The sequence below is a fragment of the Spermophilus citellus genome, assembly GCF_964194105.1.
Source record: "Spermophilus citellus genome assembly, chromosome: 6".
Classification (NCBI taxonomy): domain Eukaryota; kingdom Metazoa; phylum Chordata; class Mammalia; order Rodentia; family Sciuridae; genus Spermophilus; species Spermophilus citellus.
In genome coordinates this window covers 154585230-154605963 of record NC_138187.1, presented here as the reverse complement: position 1 = coordinate 154605963, position 20734 = coordinate 154585230, and the positions used below count along the sequence as shown (strand labels likewise).

General features: G+C 34.4%; 1 protein-coding gene across 3 annotated transcripts in view; it reads left to right on the top strand.

The window, feature by feature from the left end:
- The window catches only part of RALGPS2 (Ral GEF with PH domain and SH3 binding motif 2), a 189158-nt gene that overhangs the window by 136916 nt on the left and 31508 nt on the right, over window positions 1–20734 (top strand). For all 3 annotated transcript variants that reach the window (XR_014022789.1, XM_081300263.1, XM_081300264.1), the window contains exons 9-14: window positions 5796–5933; window positions 7384–7474; window positions 11775–11842; window positions 13497–13632; window positions 14749–14900; window positions 18620–18674. Coding sequence is in view for 2 of the 3 variants with exons in the window: in XM_081300263.1 (XP_081156389.1) it covers window positions 5796–5933; window positions 7384–7474; window positions 11775–11842; window positions 13497–13632; window positions 14749–14900; window positions 18620–18674 (640 nt within the window). In the remaining variant the exon portion in view is untranslated. The remainder of the gene's footprint in view (window positions 1–5795; window positions 5934–7383; window positions 7475–11774; window positions 11843–13496; window positions 13633–14748; window positions 14901–18619; window positions 18675–20734) is intronic.

Genomic DNA, 20734 nt, shown 5'->3' with positions numbered 1-20734 from the left:
CTTAGTACTTAGTGCTGAGAAGTACAAGTGGGATTTGAACCTAACGCCAAAGTATTATGCCACCATCTACTGGATTACCCAGTTGCTGAATGCTGCTTCTAGATAGAGCCTTTGGACTCCTGCTTCAGGTACATACCATGTGCTCTCCCCGCCTTGTTGCCTTAGCTTGTTCTGTTTTTCTCTTCCCCATAGCCCCTATAGGTCTACATTCTTTATTTAAAATCTGTGCCAGGGCTGGGGGTGTAGCTCAGGGATAGAACACTTGCCTAGCATGAACCAGGCCCTCCCTGGGTTCAGTCCCTGGTACCAAAAAAGAAAGGGGCAGGAGTAAAGTCTGAGTTTAGTTTCTATCTCTTATACCAAGTTGTTTCTTCAGATTCTTCCTATATGTCATACAGGTATTTACCAGGGATTGCAGACTAAAGGCCTAATAAAGGCAAATGCTTTAAACAAGAATGAAGCAGGTTATAAATAAACGAAGAACACCAGAAGTAAGATAACAAAGGAAAATGAAGGTTAAATGAACAGGAATTCTTACCATTAGCTTAAAGGGTTCTGCCCCTTCTCAGAGATACCTCAATGGTGGCCATAAAGGATTCTGAAACAGTGTTTTAAAGTCTTCCATTTTTCAGGAAAAGAAAATCATTCAGATTTTTCCTATGTTTTACCTGATTTTAAAAACAGTAAGACAGATGGGCTGCCAACTTCTAGCCTCTGATGTATTTCATATAATACATTACTTGGTCATTCAGTGATTACATTTTAGTCACTCCATTTAATTTGGGTAAAATATGAGATAGTTAAATACTTCCTATGCTTTTTATTTAAGCAATTTTGAACTTTCTTACTTGAGCAGTAAGTACTATCACTAACCAACACAGGAAATTGAAATGGCAGATGTTTAGGAACAAATAATAGTTGGTTTGGCTTGTTAAATTGAAAATGAAAATTGGGAATTCAGTTCTATACAGAGACCTGGAACTTCATCAGCAATTAGGTAGTACCTGAAGCTGTAGAACCAAGATTTCACAGAGCAAGTACGTGTAAAATGAGAAGATTTAATGACAAACCATGGGAAATAAAACTTCCAGGGAACATGAAGAAAAAGAAGAATGAAAGCAAAAAAAAAAAAAAAAGAGTCTAGGAAAGTTCAAGCTGGGAAAAACCAAGGAGAAGGGAATGGTTAAAATATTGCAGAGAGATGAGGTAGGAGGAGGAGACCAAAGAGATGTTAGATTTAGAATAAGGAAGTCATTAATGGATTTGCCAAAATAAATTTTAGAAGCATGATAGATAGTTCAGGTTATTTAGTGAGTTAAGAAATAATTGGATAAAATTTAACTAACAAATGGATCAGTATCCACAGTGTACTAAAACATAGAAATGAATGAGAAATGAAAATTAAGACACCATTAAGATACCATTTTATACTGATAAGATTGGCAGATTAATAATACCATATGTTTGCATAGATATGAATCAATAGAAACGTATTGTCAGTGGTAGCATGAATTGGTAAAGCTTTGAAAAGTAATGTTGGTATCATCTTGTAAAGTTCAATATTAATAGATCTCTGAGCCTTAGCAGTTCTGGTAGTGAGAGGCTTGGAGGGAAATTCCGCACATGTGCACGAGAGGCACATAGGTGTCTGTGGCAACATGGAGGAAGGAGGAAAGCAACATGGAGGAAGGAGGAAAGCAATTCAGAAGTCTGTCAGATAAAATTAGTAAGCAAATTGTGATACAGTCACAAATTGGTTTATTCTCATATAAGAAATTACAGGTGTATTTAATAGCAGAAACAATAGTAATAAAAAAGTGAGACACAGCAATAACAGACCATATTTTTTAAAAATTATTTTTTAAATGTTTATAAATTACTTAGAATATACCATTTTATGACTATACAAATATTCAATTTTAATCACGCATAAAATGATTTTTTTAATTCAAAGATAAGCAAATGTAAATTGTATGTCGTGGGGGGATACAGGCTTGTGTTGGGGCAAAGGGGAATCTTGAGAATAGTGGTAACTTTTGGAAGGAAGGAGCATATAGGTAGATGGAACAGTACTGATAATATTATGGTTCCTTTTTTATAAAGCTATATTTTATTTAAACACATCAATTTAGAATAAACATTTGTTTTATTTTTGGTACCCGATATTGAAGTCAGGGGCACACGACCACTGGGCCACATCCCCAGCCCTATCTTGTATTTTATTTAGAGACAGGGTCTCACTGAATTGCTTAGCTCCTCGCTATTTGCTGAGGCTGGCTTTGAACTCATGATCCTCTTGCCTCAGCCTCCTGTTTACCTGGGCGTGATGGCGTGTGCCATCACGCCCAGGTAAACACTTATTAAATAATCCTCACGTGCAGCAGTGGCTATTATCATCTGGATTTAGTGAAGAATGGTGAGACTTGGCCCATTAAGTGCCCTTCTACCTCGAAGCTGCCTCGGATGTCATCAGTAGGGAATGATGTGTGTGTGTGTGTGTGTGTGTGTGTGTGTGTGTGTGTTGCTACTGGGGATTGAACCCAGGGGCACTTTGCCACTGAGCTACATCACCAGCCCATTTTAACTTTTTATTTTGAAACAGGGTCTTACTAAGTTGCTGAGGGCCTTGCTAAATTGTTGAGGCTGGCCTCAAACTTGGATCCTCCTGGTGTGAATGACCTTTTTTTGCATAGAACTTTTGTGAATAAAACTTGGCTTTAATTTGTTTCGTGTTACTTTTAATGTATTACTACTACTACTACTACTACTACTACTACTACTACTGAGGATTAAACCCATGGGTACTTGAACCACTGAGCCACATCTCCAGCCTTTATTTATATGTATATATTTTTAAAAATTTTTTTAGATGCTATGGACCTTTATGTTATTCATTATTTATATGTGGTACTGAGAATCAAACCCATTGCTTCACACATGCCAGGCTAGCTCTCTACCACTGAGCCACAACTCCAGCCCCTCTTTTTTATATTTTATTTAAGATGATCTCGCTGAGTTGCTAAGTGCCTCACTACATTTCTGAGGCTGCCTTTGAACTCAAGATCCTCCTGCCTCAGCCTCCCAAGCTACTGGGATTACAGAGGCCACTGCTCCCAGCCACTTTTAATGTATCTTTTACTGCTATTACTGAGGTACATGTGCTAACATCCTATATTATTTCCTTAAGGAACATTTTTGCTCTCCTTAGGGATGCTATGATTCTTAAATTGTAGTCTTTGCAAACATTAATGAATTGTTTTAAAGATAAATTCATGATTCTCTCGCAAATGCCAAATCAATGTGTGTCAAAAAATTTTAAGTCATTAAATTTATAAGGGAATCAGGAAGATGAAACCATTTCAAGGGATGCTTCAAAGTTAATAGCACATGTAAAAGTTAGGAATGCTGAAATGAATTAACAAATAGTTGCAGAATTGGTCAGTATCCAAGGGCAATAGTCAGTTATATCCCACTGGACATAATTCATTGGCATTGTTTGGGTCAATAATTTGTATTATTACTAAAAAAAAAAAAGAAAACAATTTGTATTATTACTGGGCTTCAGCAACATGTAGGGCCAAAATGATGCACTGAACATAAGGATACTTAGTAATCTTTTTTGCCCATTTCAAAGTTTTTCACAATTTTTTCTGACCCATGTAAACTTTGTGCATCAAATATTACATTAAAATAGAAAATAAAATAAATAAGTATGCTGTTCTGTGTTTCTCTTTCAAGGTGTTTGTTGAGGGGATATGGGAAGGTTCCTTTCTTGAGGATGGGACCAGATTTGAAGGAAGGGTTGCTTTGATTTTTGTTTTCTTAAATAGGAGAGAACTATGTATGTGTTGGCTCTGGGAAAGGAGGCAGATTGGAGCAACTAAGAGCAGAGAGAGCAGTGGTATTTGGAAGGAGACAATAGTTATTCACATTCAAAATTCCAGTTCATATTAAAAAGAAGACAAGGGGATTCTTCTCTGAGATTGGAGGAAGTCAGAAAGATCCAGGAAGTAGGTCATTTGAAGACATAGGGGAAAATAGTATTTCCAGGTGACTTAAAACATTCTATAAAGAGTTACTCAGGGCAGATGAATGGTGCAAAGATGGCAACCTGTTACCTTGTATTAAATACCACCTGTAGTTAAAACATTAACCAGGATTTTCTGAGAGTGCAAGATAGAGCAACTGGAGCTGGAGCTGGGTCTGGGGTTGGGCTCAGTGGCAGGGCGCTTGCTTAGCATCTGTGAGGCACTGGGTTCAATCCTTAGCACCACAAAAAAATGAAACAAATAAAGGCATGCTGTCTATCTACAACTACAAAAATTAAAAAGAGCAACTGCCTTAAACAAGTTTATAATCTTCAACAGATGAGAAAATTTAAACAACTGAAGAGATTATGTAGTCATAAAAGTTATTAAGAAAATAGTATAAATAATGCATAAGTTTTTAATAGAGTGCAATTGTTTTTTAATACTGGGGATTGAACCTATGGATATTCTACTACTGAGCTATATCCCCATCCCTTGTATTTTTTGAGATCTGGTCTTGCTAAGTTGCCTATGCTGGCCATGAACTTGGAATCCTCCTACCTCACTCTACTGAGCAATGGGATTCATAGGCATGGACCTTCTGCACCCAGTTTAGTATGTTGTTGTTGTTTTTTTTTTAAATCTAGGCTGCAAGTGAAACTTCTGAGATCTAACTCTGTCACTAACAGGTTTCGTGACATTAGACATATCCTTTTAATAACTGTGTTTTTCGGGCTCTTCATCTATAAAAACTAGACAGATTCTAAATATTTCTTGAAATGTGTGAGAAAACTAGAGAATAGTTGGATATGTAAGATTTTGAATGGGCAGAGATGTGTCTAGAAAACACCCGAGGTGGGGGGAAAACAGGGCTTATATAGAGGGCATTAGGTTTTGAAAGTTTGGTTGCATTTTCCCTGAAAATTTATGAAAGTGAAATAGTAAGGTAAAAGTTAGGGAAGTGTATATTTTTTCTCTTCAGCTATAGTTGTCTTATACATTCTACATGTGCATGGTAAACTCTTAGGAAATATTTTTAATGAGTGACCTTCCATGTTTGGGACTAATGAAACCAAATTATTTTGGGATATGTATTATTTTTATTGATACAGAGAACATGGAAAGGTGGGAAAGCTGATTTGTATTTGCATAAACACTTTCAGAAATCAAAATGTCGATCTTTGAAACTTAAGATGTTTCTACCTGATGGGGACAATTTTCAAGGTGGTTAAGACCTGGATAATGGTATATCAACTTAAGGTAGGAGTAAAAGACTGATATTAAATAACTTCCCTATGCAAAGCACCGACCAGGCTGGCCAAGGTAACTTCTTCAGACCATAAGGAAACTTCAAAAATGGTAATGGTTGTGTAAATGTAAAAACTGAGGTTCGGACATTGAAATGACTTTCTCCTATTTAAGAAAACCATTTCTCTCCTATTTAAGAAAACTTAGTCATTGGCAGAGCCTGTTCAGGAGCTCAACTTCTTTCCATTAAGTCCCATCCATGCTGGAGTTTTTAGTTGCAACTTTAAACCATACATAAAAAAGGTATCATAGGAAGACGTTTACAAAGAACATATTATATGCATGTCTGACTCCAACTTTATGGACATACAAGTCCCAGGTGGTCCCATTGTTGTTATGTTAATAACAGTATATTCTAAGTATGGCATATATTGAAATCTGTAAACTAGCTTCTTCCCTCCCTCACTCTGTTATGCTTTTCCACGCTAGCATATCAATTTATCCAAAATTTTGTTTCAGGTATCTATTTGTCAGATTTAACATACATTGATTCGGCATACCCATCAACTGGCAGCATTCTAGAAAATGAGCAAAGATCAAATTTAATGAATAACATCCTTCGAATAATTTCTGATTTACAGCAGTCCTGTGAATATGGTAAGTTTCTGGGGAACAGTTCTGTCTAAGCCCTTACTGTGCTGTGATTCCATTGATTCACTGACACATTGATGACCACTTCTCATGCAGCAGGGAGCATCGATTTCTCATCTCCACTATAACATAAAGGAAAATAAGAGTTCTTTTGTTTGTCCATTTACTATGTAACCACTTCCATATTCACCCTGGCATTGAACCCAGGGATTCCTTACAAATGAGCTATTCCCCCTGTCCTTTTTAAGATTGTTCTTAAAGAATTAGAGAATTTAGTGTTTGATCTTTCATTTTTTTAAATCTTTTTGCTTTTCTGCTAACAAAGCACAGGGGCAATAAGTAATATTACCACTTCACAGTTATTCTAGCCCTTTATGAAAATTCACAAAATTATTTTCTATTGTCTTGATCTCATTTGCTCTCTGCAGTCTATAAATAGTTGATATGTTTCCCAATTAGGAAAGTAGCTGAGACCATTGTTCCTAATAACAGTTAGGAACTGTTATTATTATTAGCTTTCTTAAGTCAGATATTGAGTAAACAAACAATTTTGTTCAAGGTGTATTTTATGGAATGATGTAAGACAGACTAATAATAAATAAGCCTAAATGATTAGAAAAGAGAATTTTAAAAAAATGTTTGAATGTTTTTATTTTGATAGGGAATAAAGTTAGATTGTTGATGCATAATTTTTATGGTATTAAAAATAATGTGTCAGGCTGGGGCTGGGGCTCAATGGTAAAGCACTGGCCTCGAATGTATAATGCACTGGTTCCATCTTCAGCACCACATTAAAAAATAAGTAAAATAATAAAGTTGTAAAAGTTTACATTATTTTATTTTAAATAAATGTGTTTTAAAGCTAACTTTGCATATATACATCTATACTTTTAAGAAAACCTCAAAAGCTTCTTAAAAGGGATAGTGGATTGGAGAGAGGGTAATAGGATCTTACTGAAAGTGAAATAATCCTTTATTCTGTTCTTTTCCCCATTTTTGTTTTTAAACATAACACTACATTGTAATGTTAACTTAGTCTTACTTGAAATTTATAATGGGAGTGGGAGACACATTTATAAATGGAAGCCAAGTTTTTTAAAAAGAAAAATAACTGCCTTCACTTTGTGCATTGAGTTGAGGCATTATATGTAAAACAGTGAAGTCTCTGATTATTTTCCATGAAATTTCTCAAATATGTGGGGCTTTGTAATTGGAGCTGTTTTCTATATAAGCAACGTGCACCTACAGCTTTCTAAATTATCTTCGGTACCTCCCACCCAAATTATCTTCGGTGTTATTTTAAATAAAGTTAATCTCAATAATGTCCTTCTAGAATTAATTTTAATTTTGATGCCATATGGACTTAGTTTACCTTTAATTATTTTTCTTAGCTTAATATTGAGAGTTCTCCTTAAGATATACTTTATCTGATAATTACTTATCACCTTTTGCCTAGATATTCCCATGTTGCCTCATGTTCAAAAATACCTGAACTCTGTTCAATATATAGAGGAACTACAAAAGTTTGTGGAAGATGATAATTACAAGTAAGTTGATCTTCAGAATAAATTTGTACTTTGCCCTGTTCTCTACACTTCCATCCCCATCTATTTAAATATCTAAATCCCACAATCTAGTGGTATGTTAACGGTGGCAAAGGTGCTTATATTTCTTTTTAATCACTTGGTATGATTGAACCATTATACAAATACCTGATCTGTTCCTTTATTAAAAAGTATTTTATCCTTCTCAAGTTGTAGAGAGCTGAGGTTTAATAATTCAGATTTTCAATTTCTTCCTTTTGGTATCTTCAATCATTGAATCTTAATGGAAATTGATCTTTTAATAGAAAAATTAAACAGTCTACAAAATAGAAAAATCATTCCTTTTTTAAAATATATTTTTTAGTTGTAGGTGGACACACTTTTTTTTCCAATATTTTTAGTTGTAAATGGACACAATACCTTTATTTTGTTTAGTTTTTTTATGTGGTGCTGGAGTTTGAACCCAGTGCCTCATGCATAGGCAAGCACTCTACCACTGAGCCACAACCCCAGCCCAACACAATACCTTTATTTTACTTTTATGTGGTGCTGAGGGTCAAACCCAAGTGTCTCATGCATGCTATGCGAGCCACAACCCTACCCCCAAAAGACTCTTTTTAACAGTTATTTTTGGACACATCTTAGAGTTTGTTTCCAGTTTTCATGGATTGAGAGATTATTGAACCTTACCTCTAGATTATTGATGAGTTGCTCCAATATAGACCTTTTCTCTTTATTATAGCAAGTACTTTATGAAAACTTAAAAAACTTCCCTTGCAAAGACCTGATGCCTTTTCCTCTCTCCTTACCATCCACTGTGTTTCCCAAGGATGGGAATTTTTAAATTGCTATTCCATTACACTTTTCAGTGATACTACTTTACATCATACCTGCTTTTTAAAGGATGGAAGGATTAAGAGCTTATTTCTATAGCGGCTTCTCATTTTTCCTTTAGCTTCATTTGTTAACTTAAATACATATATTTTTTTCTTCTTTTTGCCTAGCTCTTTTTTTCTTTTTTAATTTTTCAATAGAGGCAGGATCCAGCTATATTGCCAAGGCTGTTTCTAAATTCCTGGCCTCAAGTGATCCTCCTGCCTCTTGAGTGGGACTGTAAGTGCACATCACCATGCCCAACCTTTGCTTAACTTCAATAGAATTAGTCCCATTGAAAGCTGAAATTCTGGGTATATATTAAAAGTATCATTAATGCTCAGAAACACCTTTATTACCATCTTCCCCAACCCCTGTACACACACCATAATACTATCATTTTTTAGTCCCACACCAAATTTCATTTTACAAAAGGCTTTTTTACGTAGTAACTCATTTGAAAATATATGAGGTCAGTTTTTTAAGTCTGGAGTTTGTTTCACAAATCTGTTGTGCTAGGTTGTAAGTTTCTTGAGTTCAATCATCTGTGTCTTTTTTATTTTTTCCACTATTTTTTCCATCTCTCTTTCGTTACTAACATAGAACTTGTGCGTAATAAACACTTAACAATTTGTCCAATGAGCTGTAGAATAGTTGTCTTAAAACTGAAACTTTGAGTATCTATTAAAATTTTCTTTATCTATCTCAAGAAACCACTAGATTTTTAAAAAGTGGAAATGAATTCTCAGAAAATTTTGCATAATTATAAAGATGGTAAATTTTTACTGACATCAGTAAAAGTGTGATATTTATTCAAATTTTTATTTTGTTGAAAAGATAGACTTAGCTATTGGCACTATTAAGTAGTTCTGACTGCCCAGAGCTGATGTGTATACCTTCATATTTATAGGAAGCCTGATGCTGTTATGTTAACTTTTGTTTTTATGAGTGACCAGAACGAGAACAGCCTTCTCATTATGAATTTAACAGATATTGATGAAGCATTTGCTATGGTCTGATTACTATGTCAGTTGCTGGGATTATAAAAAGGATGTTGTTCTTGCCCTCGAGAAGCTCAGTCTAATGCATCTAAAACAGATGATTTCAGAACATTGAAACAGTACTATAGTAGAGCTATGCCCAGGATGCTACAGCAGCATAGATAAGGGGACACCTGACCCAACTTTAAAGGAAAAGTAAAGGGAATAGAAACATGGATAGCTGCAGGAGATGGTGTCACCTGAGGCTGCACTTAACAGGTGAGTGGCAGCACATGGAGGGACAAGAGGTACTCTAGGGATAGAATGAGCAGGAAGATGGAGCAAGAAACTGTTTGCTTAGGGAACTCAGGTCATTTGGTGGTCTTGGGACATCTTATGAGAGACTGGAGAAAGATACATTGTTTTTCTGAAAATCAAATTATATTGCATCAGCCTACTAATTAAATGTTGAGAGTTAAGAGAATTTTAAGAGCCATTAAAATTATTAGTTAAAAATGATTTTTATGGGCTGGGGATGTGGCTCAAGCGGTAGCGCGTTCGCCTGGCATGCGTGCGGCCCGGGTTCGATCCTCAGCACCACATACAAACAAAGATGTTATGTCCGCCAAATACTAAAAAATAAATATTAAAAAAATGATTTTTATGATGAAGTATATTTAAATATACTTCAAAATGACTTCATTTACTTAAAGACCTTTGTTTTTCACTACTTTATCTAAATAGCCAGTGTAAGTATACAGATTACATACATATCTTTTAGTCAGGGTGAAAATCTGTTTAATTTTAATACCAGGCATTATCTTTTCTTGATGAATTGGCATCACTTAGTTTATGGTGCTTTGATGATATTATAAGCAACAGAGTAGCAGTCACTACTGTGGCCTTTAAGATGTTTCTGCTTTGTATACAGCTGTCATTTATCAGCTCCTACAGATAGCAGTGTGATTCGCCAGGAAGCTCCCCTTTGTTCTTTCTGCTCTGGCACTGGGTTAGGAAATTGTGGTGATTTTATTTACTTCTTTGTCTTTCACTTACTGTACTGTAAGCTTCAGAGGGCAGGGATACCACATCTGCCTTCTCCCTTTTACATAATACTGCTGAGCACAGTGCCTAACACAAAGCAGGTGTTCAGTAAATATTTGTCAGATGAATGAATACAGTATAGTTTGTATCTGAATAAACAAACTACCCTAAGAAAAGAAAAGGAGCAGAGAGTTCTGGTTAATCATTCATCTAGTTAATATGTTCATTTTACATTGTCAGATATTTGGAATATAATCATATTTAATTCCCTCCCAGGTTATCAAGGAAATAATTACTTAAAATAAGAGCCTACATTAGATTTGTTTATCATTGTGAAATTCCAATCAATAGAATCTAAATGGTCTTTATTAATTTTCAAAGTCTTAGTAATATTAGACTTCATTTATTATAACAAAGCATTTTCTACCATTTTTGGTATTCTGTTTCCCAAAATTGCCTCCACTGATAGAAATCATAACTTCTTCTGCTATGAAATTCAAAACTGGATATATTATCCTAAGTAGAATTCAAAGACTTAAAAGGGTTGGGATTATGGCTCAGTGGTAGAGCCTAGCATGTGTGAGGCCCTGAGTTCAAGCCTCAGCACCACATAAAAAGATAAATAAATAAAATAAAATTATTGTGTCTATCTATAACTAAAAAAATATTTTTAAAACAAAGACTAATAAGAAACTTTATTTAGGACACAGACTTACTAGGAATTTTGCAAACAGCCTTTTTCTTTGTATATTCTTTTGATAAGTTGATGCTAGAAATAATTTGCATCATATTAAATACTACATGTGAAGATTCTTAATTTAGTGGCACCTTTGGGATGTTAGGGAGACATTTGTGTTTTTAAATATAACATTTTGTGGCTGTCATTGTAGCTCAGTGGTAGAATGCTTGCTGAGCTTGTGTGAGGCACTGAGTTTGATCCTCAGCACCACATAAAATAAATAAATAGATAAATAATAAATAAAGGTATTAAATCCATTTATAATAAATTTTTTTAATTATAAAAATATATATAAATATATGTGTATATAACATTTTAATGTTTTTCTTCTCCCTAATATTTCCTGGAATAACTGTAAGATCAACTTTGGATGAGAGAGATAGGAATCTAACATCTTAGTTTAGGGTTGCTCTGGAAGAAAAATATGCAGCTCAGACAAATTTATAAAAACATTTTTAGAGGGCTGGGGTTATGGCTCAGTGGTTGAGCATGTGTGAGACACTGGGTTTGATTCTCAGCACCGAATATAAATAAATAAAATAAAGATCCATTGACAACTAAAAAATATTTTTAAAAAATTTTTTTTAAGTTTTTTTCTGGGAAAATATATTCATATTATGTTGTCAAATGTTAATCATTCCATGTGTTTTGTGTTTTTAAAATTCAGGCTCTCATTGAAGATAGAACCAGGTACAAGCACACCACGTTCTGCTGCTTCCAGGGAAGACTTAGTAGGTTAGTGTGTTGCTTTCTGTCTTTACCAAATAATAAATCAGAATACGTGATAGGAAAGAATAAACCCCAAAGCAAATAAATACTTAGCAATCTTGTAATGCATGAGAAAAAAAAAAATGCTTTGGGGAATAAAACCCATCAGTCTTTCTTGACAGTTTTTTTCCCCTTGTTTTTTTTTTTAATTAAAAAGTTACTTGTATTTTGTCAGTAATACACAAATAAATGTTACATAATCAAGAAAAACAGATACAACAGAAAAAATAGACAAGAATTTAAGAATATAATATTCTTTTATTAATTGTTTTTTAAGTTTACTTGATTACTGGGCCAAGTATCCAAATATAAAAATCCATCCCTACTTTACCTGTTTTCTTACAATAGGGATATTATTGGTACCACAAATAATTTTTAAAAAACATTAAACCACTCACTATTAAGAAATAATTAATAAGAGCCTTTTTTTGGAAGTGGGGGAGATTCTGGGAATTGAACCCAAAGCTTTATACCTCCTAGGCAAACACTCCACTTCTGAGCTATGTCCCCAGCCTGATAAGTACCTTTTTAAGAATTGCCAGTGCAGTCTTTCATACAAGCTTTCTGTTGTATATTCTAAGAATATTCGAAGTCCCATCTAACATGATGTGAAGAAGTAAGGGAACAAGTTGTGACAGTATCTGGGAAAGAGCACAATCAGTTTGATCTCTTAAATTTGCTTCTTTTTAATACTTATTTTTTAGTTATAGTTGGACACAATACCTTTATTTTATTTATTTTTATGTGGTGCTGAGGATCGAACCCAGGGCCTCACACTTTGCTAGACGAGTGCTCTACCACTGAGCCATAACCCCAGCCCTTAAATTTGCTTCTTTAAATTCCTTTCTTAAAAAATTTTATTAATGCATTATAATTATATTTGATAGCAGATTTATTGTGCCGTATTTGAATATATACATAATTCCCTCAATCTCCTTCCCCAAGACCTTCCTTTTCCCTCCCTTCTTTTCTGCCCCTGCCCACCCACTTGTTCTGCTGATCTCCCTTCTATTGTTTTTTATTTCTTTTAATTCTTAAAGTAATATTTTGGAGATCTGTGTGCTTCTGAGTAGTTTTTTATTCCCATAAACTCAAGCAAAGTGTCAATGAAGGAGTATAATTTCTAACTTGAATGCATTCTAAGAGGAAACTGAAACAATGAGCAAAGAAGCAATGTATAAAAATAAAAAGCACTGGTCTGCCGAAAACTAAAATAAATAAATAAATATTAAAAATTTTTTTTAAAATAATAAAATAAATAAAAAGCACCGAACCTGGGACTCAAGACCTGGGCATTAAGTGCAGATTTTGTCTGTGAAGTGAGATTCCAATCTAATCTCTTCTAATTCTGCTTCTTGCATTGTAAGTGGAAGAATTATTTACACTGCCTCTACTTAATCCAAGCAAGATGGAAACTAATGGATTTTTATATGGTTTGTGATTCCATATTTTAGAATTTAGAAAATAAATATTTCTCATGTTCAAGTCAGTATAGAACTAACATTATATTAAAATTTAAATCTCTTTTTATAAACCAAGGGAATAAAAATAAAGTAATCCTTTGAAACTATTTGAAAATATGAAAATTTCTTCCCCTTCTCTCTTTTAATTGAACCCGTAGGTCCTGAAGTAGGAGCATCACCCCAGAGTGGAAGAAAAAGTGTAGCTGCTGAGGGAGCCTTGCTGCCACAGACACCCCCCTCCCCCCGGAATCTGATTCCACATGGACACAGGAAGTGCCACAGCTTGGGTTATAAGTCAGCATTCTTTATCTTTCAATTTTTTAAGTTATTTATAGTTGAATTTATTTCCTATTTATTAGTGGAACAGAAAATAATGTCCTTGCATAGTTTTTGGGTTGTGGGTTTTTTTTGTTTTAATAATACTAGTCTTGGGGCTGGAGATGTGGCTCAAGCGGTTGTGCGCTCGCCTGGCATGCGTGCGGCCCGGGTTCGATCCTCAGCACCACATACCAACAGAGATGTTGTGTCCGCCGAGAACTAAAAAATAAATATTAAAAAAATTCTCTCTCTCTCTCTCTCCTCTCTCACTCTCTCTTTAAAAAAAAAAAATACTAGTCTTTCTGATTAAATAAAACATCTTATTTGTCTAAAATAATTTATTTCTTCCATTACCTGAGTTTGGAAATTATCTGTCCTCAACAGTCCCTATATTTTTTTAATATTTTTTTAGTTGTAGATGGACATTATATCTTATTTATTTATTTTTATGTGGTGCTGAGGATCGAACCCAGTGCCTCACTCATGGGAGGCAGGCACTATACCACTGAGCTACTGCCCCAGCCCCCAGTCCCTGCATATTTGAAGGAGATGAATGATCATTACAAAGAGCCATCATAAATAAAACTGAGATAGAAGTGTACCATTAAATCAGAATCTTTGTATCAAAACAGTTCTTGTTTTGTCTTAACTAAAATAAATAATAAGGTCTAAAAAATTATTCCTAAATACACACAAAGGGAAAATAATTTTTTCTTTGACTTCATTCGTTTTGCAATATTGTTTTTCCAAAAAGGGGACCATGTTCACCTCTGCCATGGTTTTTGTGAAAATTGAATAACTTTTCCCTAAAAATGTGTAACAGTTTAATGTACCTTAGGCTCAAGATGGAATTGAAGTATGTTCTAATTATATAGGTAGATATGTCTAGGTTTCCTAAAAAGAAAATTTTTCCTAAACTGTTAGTTTGTAGCTTTTGTGGTAGTATCTGTGTTCATTACTATGAGAGTTCAGAAATAAATTCAGGATAATGGGTAAGTCTTGTATGTCCTGAATCTTTATCCAAAAAATATTTTTTATATCCTGGATTGGTAACCTAGTAAAAGTTGTGAAAATTTTTCTCTTTGTTTCCAGTTTCATCCATAAAATGAACACAGCAGAATTTAAGAGTGCAACGTTCCCAAATGCAGGGCCAAGACATCTGTTAGATGATAGTGTCATGGAGCCCCATGCACCATCTCGAGGCCAAGCTGAAAGTTCTACTCTTTCTAGTGGAATATCAATAGGTAAGAAATATTTCTCTAAAAGGTTTATTCTCTAAATGATAATTTAAATAAAATTTAGCTGTAATAAAATTCATTAACACTACCATAAGTAGAGAGAATTTGATTTTTTAAAAAAGTAGCAATTATATACAGGATAAAGGCCATATAATTTGTGATGGTTTTTAAAGTACTGTTTTAGTCCAGAAGAGGACGTATTTGAACACTGGTGGGAAAAGAACATAACTGGCTGGATTGGTGAACTGCATGCAGTTTGTGTTTGGGAATGAAGACGAGGGTAAAATCAAGATGATTCCAAGTTATTCAAATTAAGCAACTGCTTAGATGTTGGTGCTCTTACTAAGGTAGAGAGGACTGGAAGAGCAATCATTTGTAGGTAGTGAGGTGCTTGTGTAGCATGGCCCATTTGGGGGAATCATGAATGATTTGGGACATGTTTAGTTCGTGTAGTGTCAGGTTATTGAACTACAAATCTGGAGCTCAGTTGTAGTAATGTTGTTTCTGGTGATAGAAGTATGAGAGTTAGTGTATATATAGTATTTCAAGCCATGAAACTTGTTGAGTTCACCCAGGGAGAGAGTATAAATAAGAACACTCTTACATTAGGAGGTTAAGTTAATTGTTTTTTTAATGAAAAATTAACTGTCAAAGGAAACTATGAAGGGGAGATCAATGAAGCAGGGAAAAAAAAGTGTCTCACAGAAGAGTCAAGTGCTAAATGTAGCAAATATCCAAAGCAAAAAGGAGAACTAAGATGGTGATGATAGTGAGCTTTCTGTCACTATACAAATACTTGAGATAAATCAACTTCTAAAGAGAAAGGTATATTTTGACTCACAGCGTGGGAGATTTCAGTCCATGATCTATTGACCCTGTTGTTTTGGGCCTGTTGCAAGGCAGCACATAGTGGCAGAAACACTTTGCAAGACAAAACCATTCACCTCATGGCCAGAAGTAAACGAGACCAGGGTCCCACAGTCTGCCTTCAGAGCATGCCCCCAAGTGACCTGAAGACCTCCCACTATTCCCCACCTCCTAAAGGCTGTATCACCTCCCAATAATGCCTAATGGAGACCAAGACTTAATATATGTACCTTTGGGGACATTCCACACCTACAATATAGCACATGAGAAAGGGGACTTGACCAGGGAGATTCATCAAGATAAAGGCATTGGCAACCTACAAGAGAATTGCTTCATAGAATGTGGAGGCAAAACCATGGTTGGAGTAGATTTGAAAATGAGAGATAAGGAAACAGCTATTCTGAAGGACCCCAGGAAATGGGGACCACATTGGAAAATGATGTGAGATTAAAAGAAGGTCTGGTTTGTTTTTATTTCCTAAGCATTTGTTGATCTTCTGAATCCTCTAACTGAACATTCTTTTTTCATAATTAGAAAATGTACCCATACTATGTTGTTACTATTTTTAAAAAGTAATAAAAGGGGAAAATGTCTTTCTCTCTGATTAGCTACCAGGTTGCTTGAGGGCTCAGCCTGTTATTGTTAATATGATCATCTCATTATTCATGAAAAGCCAATAGAAAGATGTCGATGGAGATTCATTTTCTTGCACATCATGACTTCCTTAGTCCTTCAAAGTTCCAAGCTCTGAAAAGGAAATTGCTTCAGAGCTCTCCAGCACCATTCACCACTTGTTTATCCAATGTTCCCTTTTTTATTAATGCCACTAATTAAATGACAAAAAAATTTTTAATAAAAGACAGTTTTAGCACCTGAAATATCTCCTTATTAATGTTCTAAGTTGCTCAAGTATAAATATAAACCTCAATCTAAAAAAGATTTTTTTTGTACATAAAAGCTAGAGTTCAGTATGCCCCATAAAGCAAAAAAAATACTTTTTAAAATTACTCCTGTCAGATACATGCTATTTGACTTTTTCCCCATCAGACTCTCTTTTTGCCTTTATGGGATTTTTTTTTAATTTTTTAATTTTAGTTATTCCAAGATTGTTAAGTAGCTAAACATAAAAAATAATTCCATTCTTGTTTGTAAATTAAAGTTATATGGGCATTTTTCTTCCAAAAATTTTCTTTTTTAAAACAAAAGCTTTAGCTTTAACATGAAAAGGAGTAAGTCTGTTACCATAATAGGTATTAATAGGCATACAAAAAAGTGGAGGTTTTAGTTGTAAATTTTATATGCAATAATAGTCTATACCAGTGCGGAGACAACAGCCTCAAACCTTCTCTAATATGGTGTATGTGTCCTGGATAACCTAAATATTCTTGTTTAGCTAAGGGAAACTGATCCACTCTGAGCTTTATGCTTCTGGAAAAGCTTACATTTTCTACAAGTAAGCCATACTAATTATGTTTAAAAATTTTCAATCTTGACTACATAATGCTGTAAATCAAAAAATAATCTACAAGATCCCACCATCACCTCCACCATGTTACCTCTGATTTCTCATCTTAGCCACATGATATAGAAATTTGTTTAGTGACCTCTGCTGCGCGACCAGCACACTAGCTTCATACTAGAGGTTCCAAACATAGAAGTTAACTAGTGAGATCAAAATAAAGACACATGAAACTCAATTTACCTTTTTCTTGCCCAGCTAAGAGACAGCTTCTCCCGGCTCCTGCCTCAAGCCACCTGGCGGTAGCGGGGTTTACACAAAAGACCAGCAGGAGAGAGGAAAAAGCATGCCAGAGAGTGGGCTTTTGTTGGGGAACAAAAAATTCAGGGGAAAATTCCATCCAATGAAGGTCGAGGGGGACAGCATTCCAAGGTCAGGGTCAGTGATTGGTTTCCAGGTCAGTGGTCAGTCACACCCCCACATGGACAAGCCCTCAAACCTAGAAAGGGTGGGGAAGGCTCTGACACAGCTGGTCTGAGCGCCTCACAACCAGTCAGGGAGGTAGACCAATCACGTGCAAGAATGGCTTGCCACAGTGACCTTTATCTCAATTCATCCAAAAATGATACGTAATTAACACATGCCAACACAAGAGTTTAAGTCTCTTGTGGAACCTTGCTTGTAAAAGTTTGATGGACTACTCAACTTGCCATATTAATCATCTTAACTTTATTCAGAGTCAAAATTAAAATTACTTTTAAATCAATCTAAGCTATTGTGGATTCTTCAAATTCATTCCCTTTCAGGTTTTTTTCCAACTAATTTTAAAGTTTCTATTTGAATACCATTTTAACAAATATTCTGGCTAAAGAGGAAATTGTTACATTGTTATAGCACCAATTTTTTGTTTTTATTTTTAATTTAGCAATACTGTTATCTTCAACCTTGTTTCTAAAGACAAAGAAATGAATTTCATTAAGCTTTTTATCCTTTGGGTGGTATGAGTTTTGTTACAAAAAGAAATAAGTATGCCCTGAACTTTTTAGGATTTCATGATTATATTGGTCCTAACTTACGACAGACTTGTAAGAAAAATTTTGTCCTCTGCATTCTCTGATGTAGAGAAATTTGTTTCTTAACATAGGAATTTGAACTATAAGTAGGTATGCAAAAATATATTACGCTATTTTGTTGTTTTAGGTAGTCTTGTCAACTGCATTCTAATAGGTTGCAAAATAAATCTAGTAGCTATAATATTAGAATAAAGAAATACTATGTGGATGTTTACCCACAATGTGATTGTTGTTTTATAAGCACAGAGAATTTTATTTTTTAAATAAAAATCCAAGTTTGGAAAATAATTCTGATGTTTGAATAATAGAATAACTTTTGATTTTAGGTAGTAGTGATGGTTCTGAACTAAGTGAAGAGACCTCATGGCCTGCTTTTGAAAGGTAAAAGTAAATGTCCATTTGAACTGCTTTGAATTTATTTAGACTATCTTAAATAATATGATAATATGGGGCTGCAGTTGTAGCTCAGCAGTAGAGCGCTTGCCTTACACGTGTGAGCCACTGGGTTCGATACTCAGCACCACATACTTAAACAAAATAAAGGTGTTTTTTTTTTTAAGTATAATAATATGAATATCCCTAAAGGACTATTTAAGTTGCTTGTTGGTAAAAGAAACAAGAAGTTGATATTTAAGTCTGAAATTGTAAGTAATGAGATTGATTGTTGATAGTTTTACATGTTTATTGGTATCTTTAGACATATTTGAATATTAAATACATTTAAAATTGTAATAGTTTTTAATAATAATAAAATTTCAATAATAACCAATTATAGTTATCTACTCATATATTCACTTGCACATTCAAAAATAAAATTATTTCCTTAATTAAGTCTGTGTAATTTTAAGTAATACTGAGGCATTTAGTGTGATGGTCAACTTTATTCACTTTGTCAAGGGCACATCGACTTGGTGGATTTTAAATTGTACTGTATATAAAACAGCTTGAAGTTTGAGTTCAAAATCTTAGAGAGTACAGAGTCTATATAGTATTTGGTACTGCAATATCAGCTGTGCTCCCTTCTTTCCTTGTTGCTTTAAGCTATAAAAACTGTCATCTATGTGGAGTAAATATGTTGTGTTGAACTTTAAATACAAGATTTCCCTGAGAATGTAGCCAGACAGTTTAATAGTTCAGGATTCTTACATATATCTGACCACTTCAGTATTACCATTCTCAGACTCAAAGTCTCTATTTTGTATATAAACTATGCAGCTAAATTTCTAAGCAACATTTAAATTGTATGTTACTGTCACTGGAAAACTGGAATTGAAAATATTAAATATTCCTTTAGGGATATTCGTATTATTATACTTTTTTAAAAAAAATACCTTTGTGTGTTTATTTATTTAATTCCCTACCAGTGTCTTTTTCATAGAAAACAAATTAAATTTGAATTGATTAATTTCAGGGTTTTTATTTGGGAAATTAGATCCTTGTTCCTGATAACTTCATAAAGATTTCTCATTATTACATGATAAGATTTTACTTATAAGCCCTATATTTCAAAATACTTGTTAATCTTTTCTTCTCTAATTATCAGTGTTCCCAAGTTGTGTTCTAATTTGGGAATTCTTTTTTTAAAATATTTATTTTTTAGTTGTAGTTGAACACAATAATACCTTTATTTTATTTATTTATTTTTATGTGGTGCTGAGGATCAAACCGAGGGCCTCGCACATGCTAGGCGAGTGCTCTACCACTGAGCCACAACCACAACCCTATTTTGGGAATTCTTAACAGTTTGTTTTTTTGTATTGTTTCTCTTCCCACTTTTACTTTCATTCTCTAAATTTGGGTTTGTCGGAAATGGCAAAAACACAAGAGTTGCCCTTGGTATGCTCTCTGAATTTATACAAATTGTCTTTCCCTCTAGAAAGAGTATCTTGATTATAAAGTGTATTATTAATTTTTAGATAAAAAGTACTGAGTAAGCCAGGCATGGTGACACAAGCCTATAATCCCAGCAGCTCAGGAGGCTGAGACAGAGGATCATGAGTTCACAGCCAGCCTCAGCAACTTAGCAAGGCACTAAGGAACTCAGCGAGACCTTGTCTATAGATAAAAATACAAAAAAAGTGGGGGGGAGGTGTTACTGGGTATGTGGCTTGGTGATTAAGCATCCCTGGGTTCAATCCCCAGTACCAAAAAAAAAAAAAAAAAAGGTAATGATTAAGAAAATTGTTTCTTAAAACATTGTTTGAGTTATAAGTGAGTACCCTAGGGTGATGGTGTTACTAAACTCTTCTCATCCCAGCAGGTTACGTATGAATACAGTACTTAATGGTGTTACCTTCACATCTCAAAACATTTTATCATTTACAATACATGTTTTCCTTTGCAAAAATGTACAGCTAAGCTGGGCATGGTAGCATACACCTGTAATCCCAGTGGCTTGGGAGGCTGAGGCAGGAGGATCACGAGTTCAAAGCCAGCCTCAG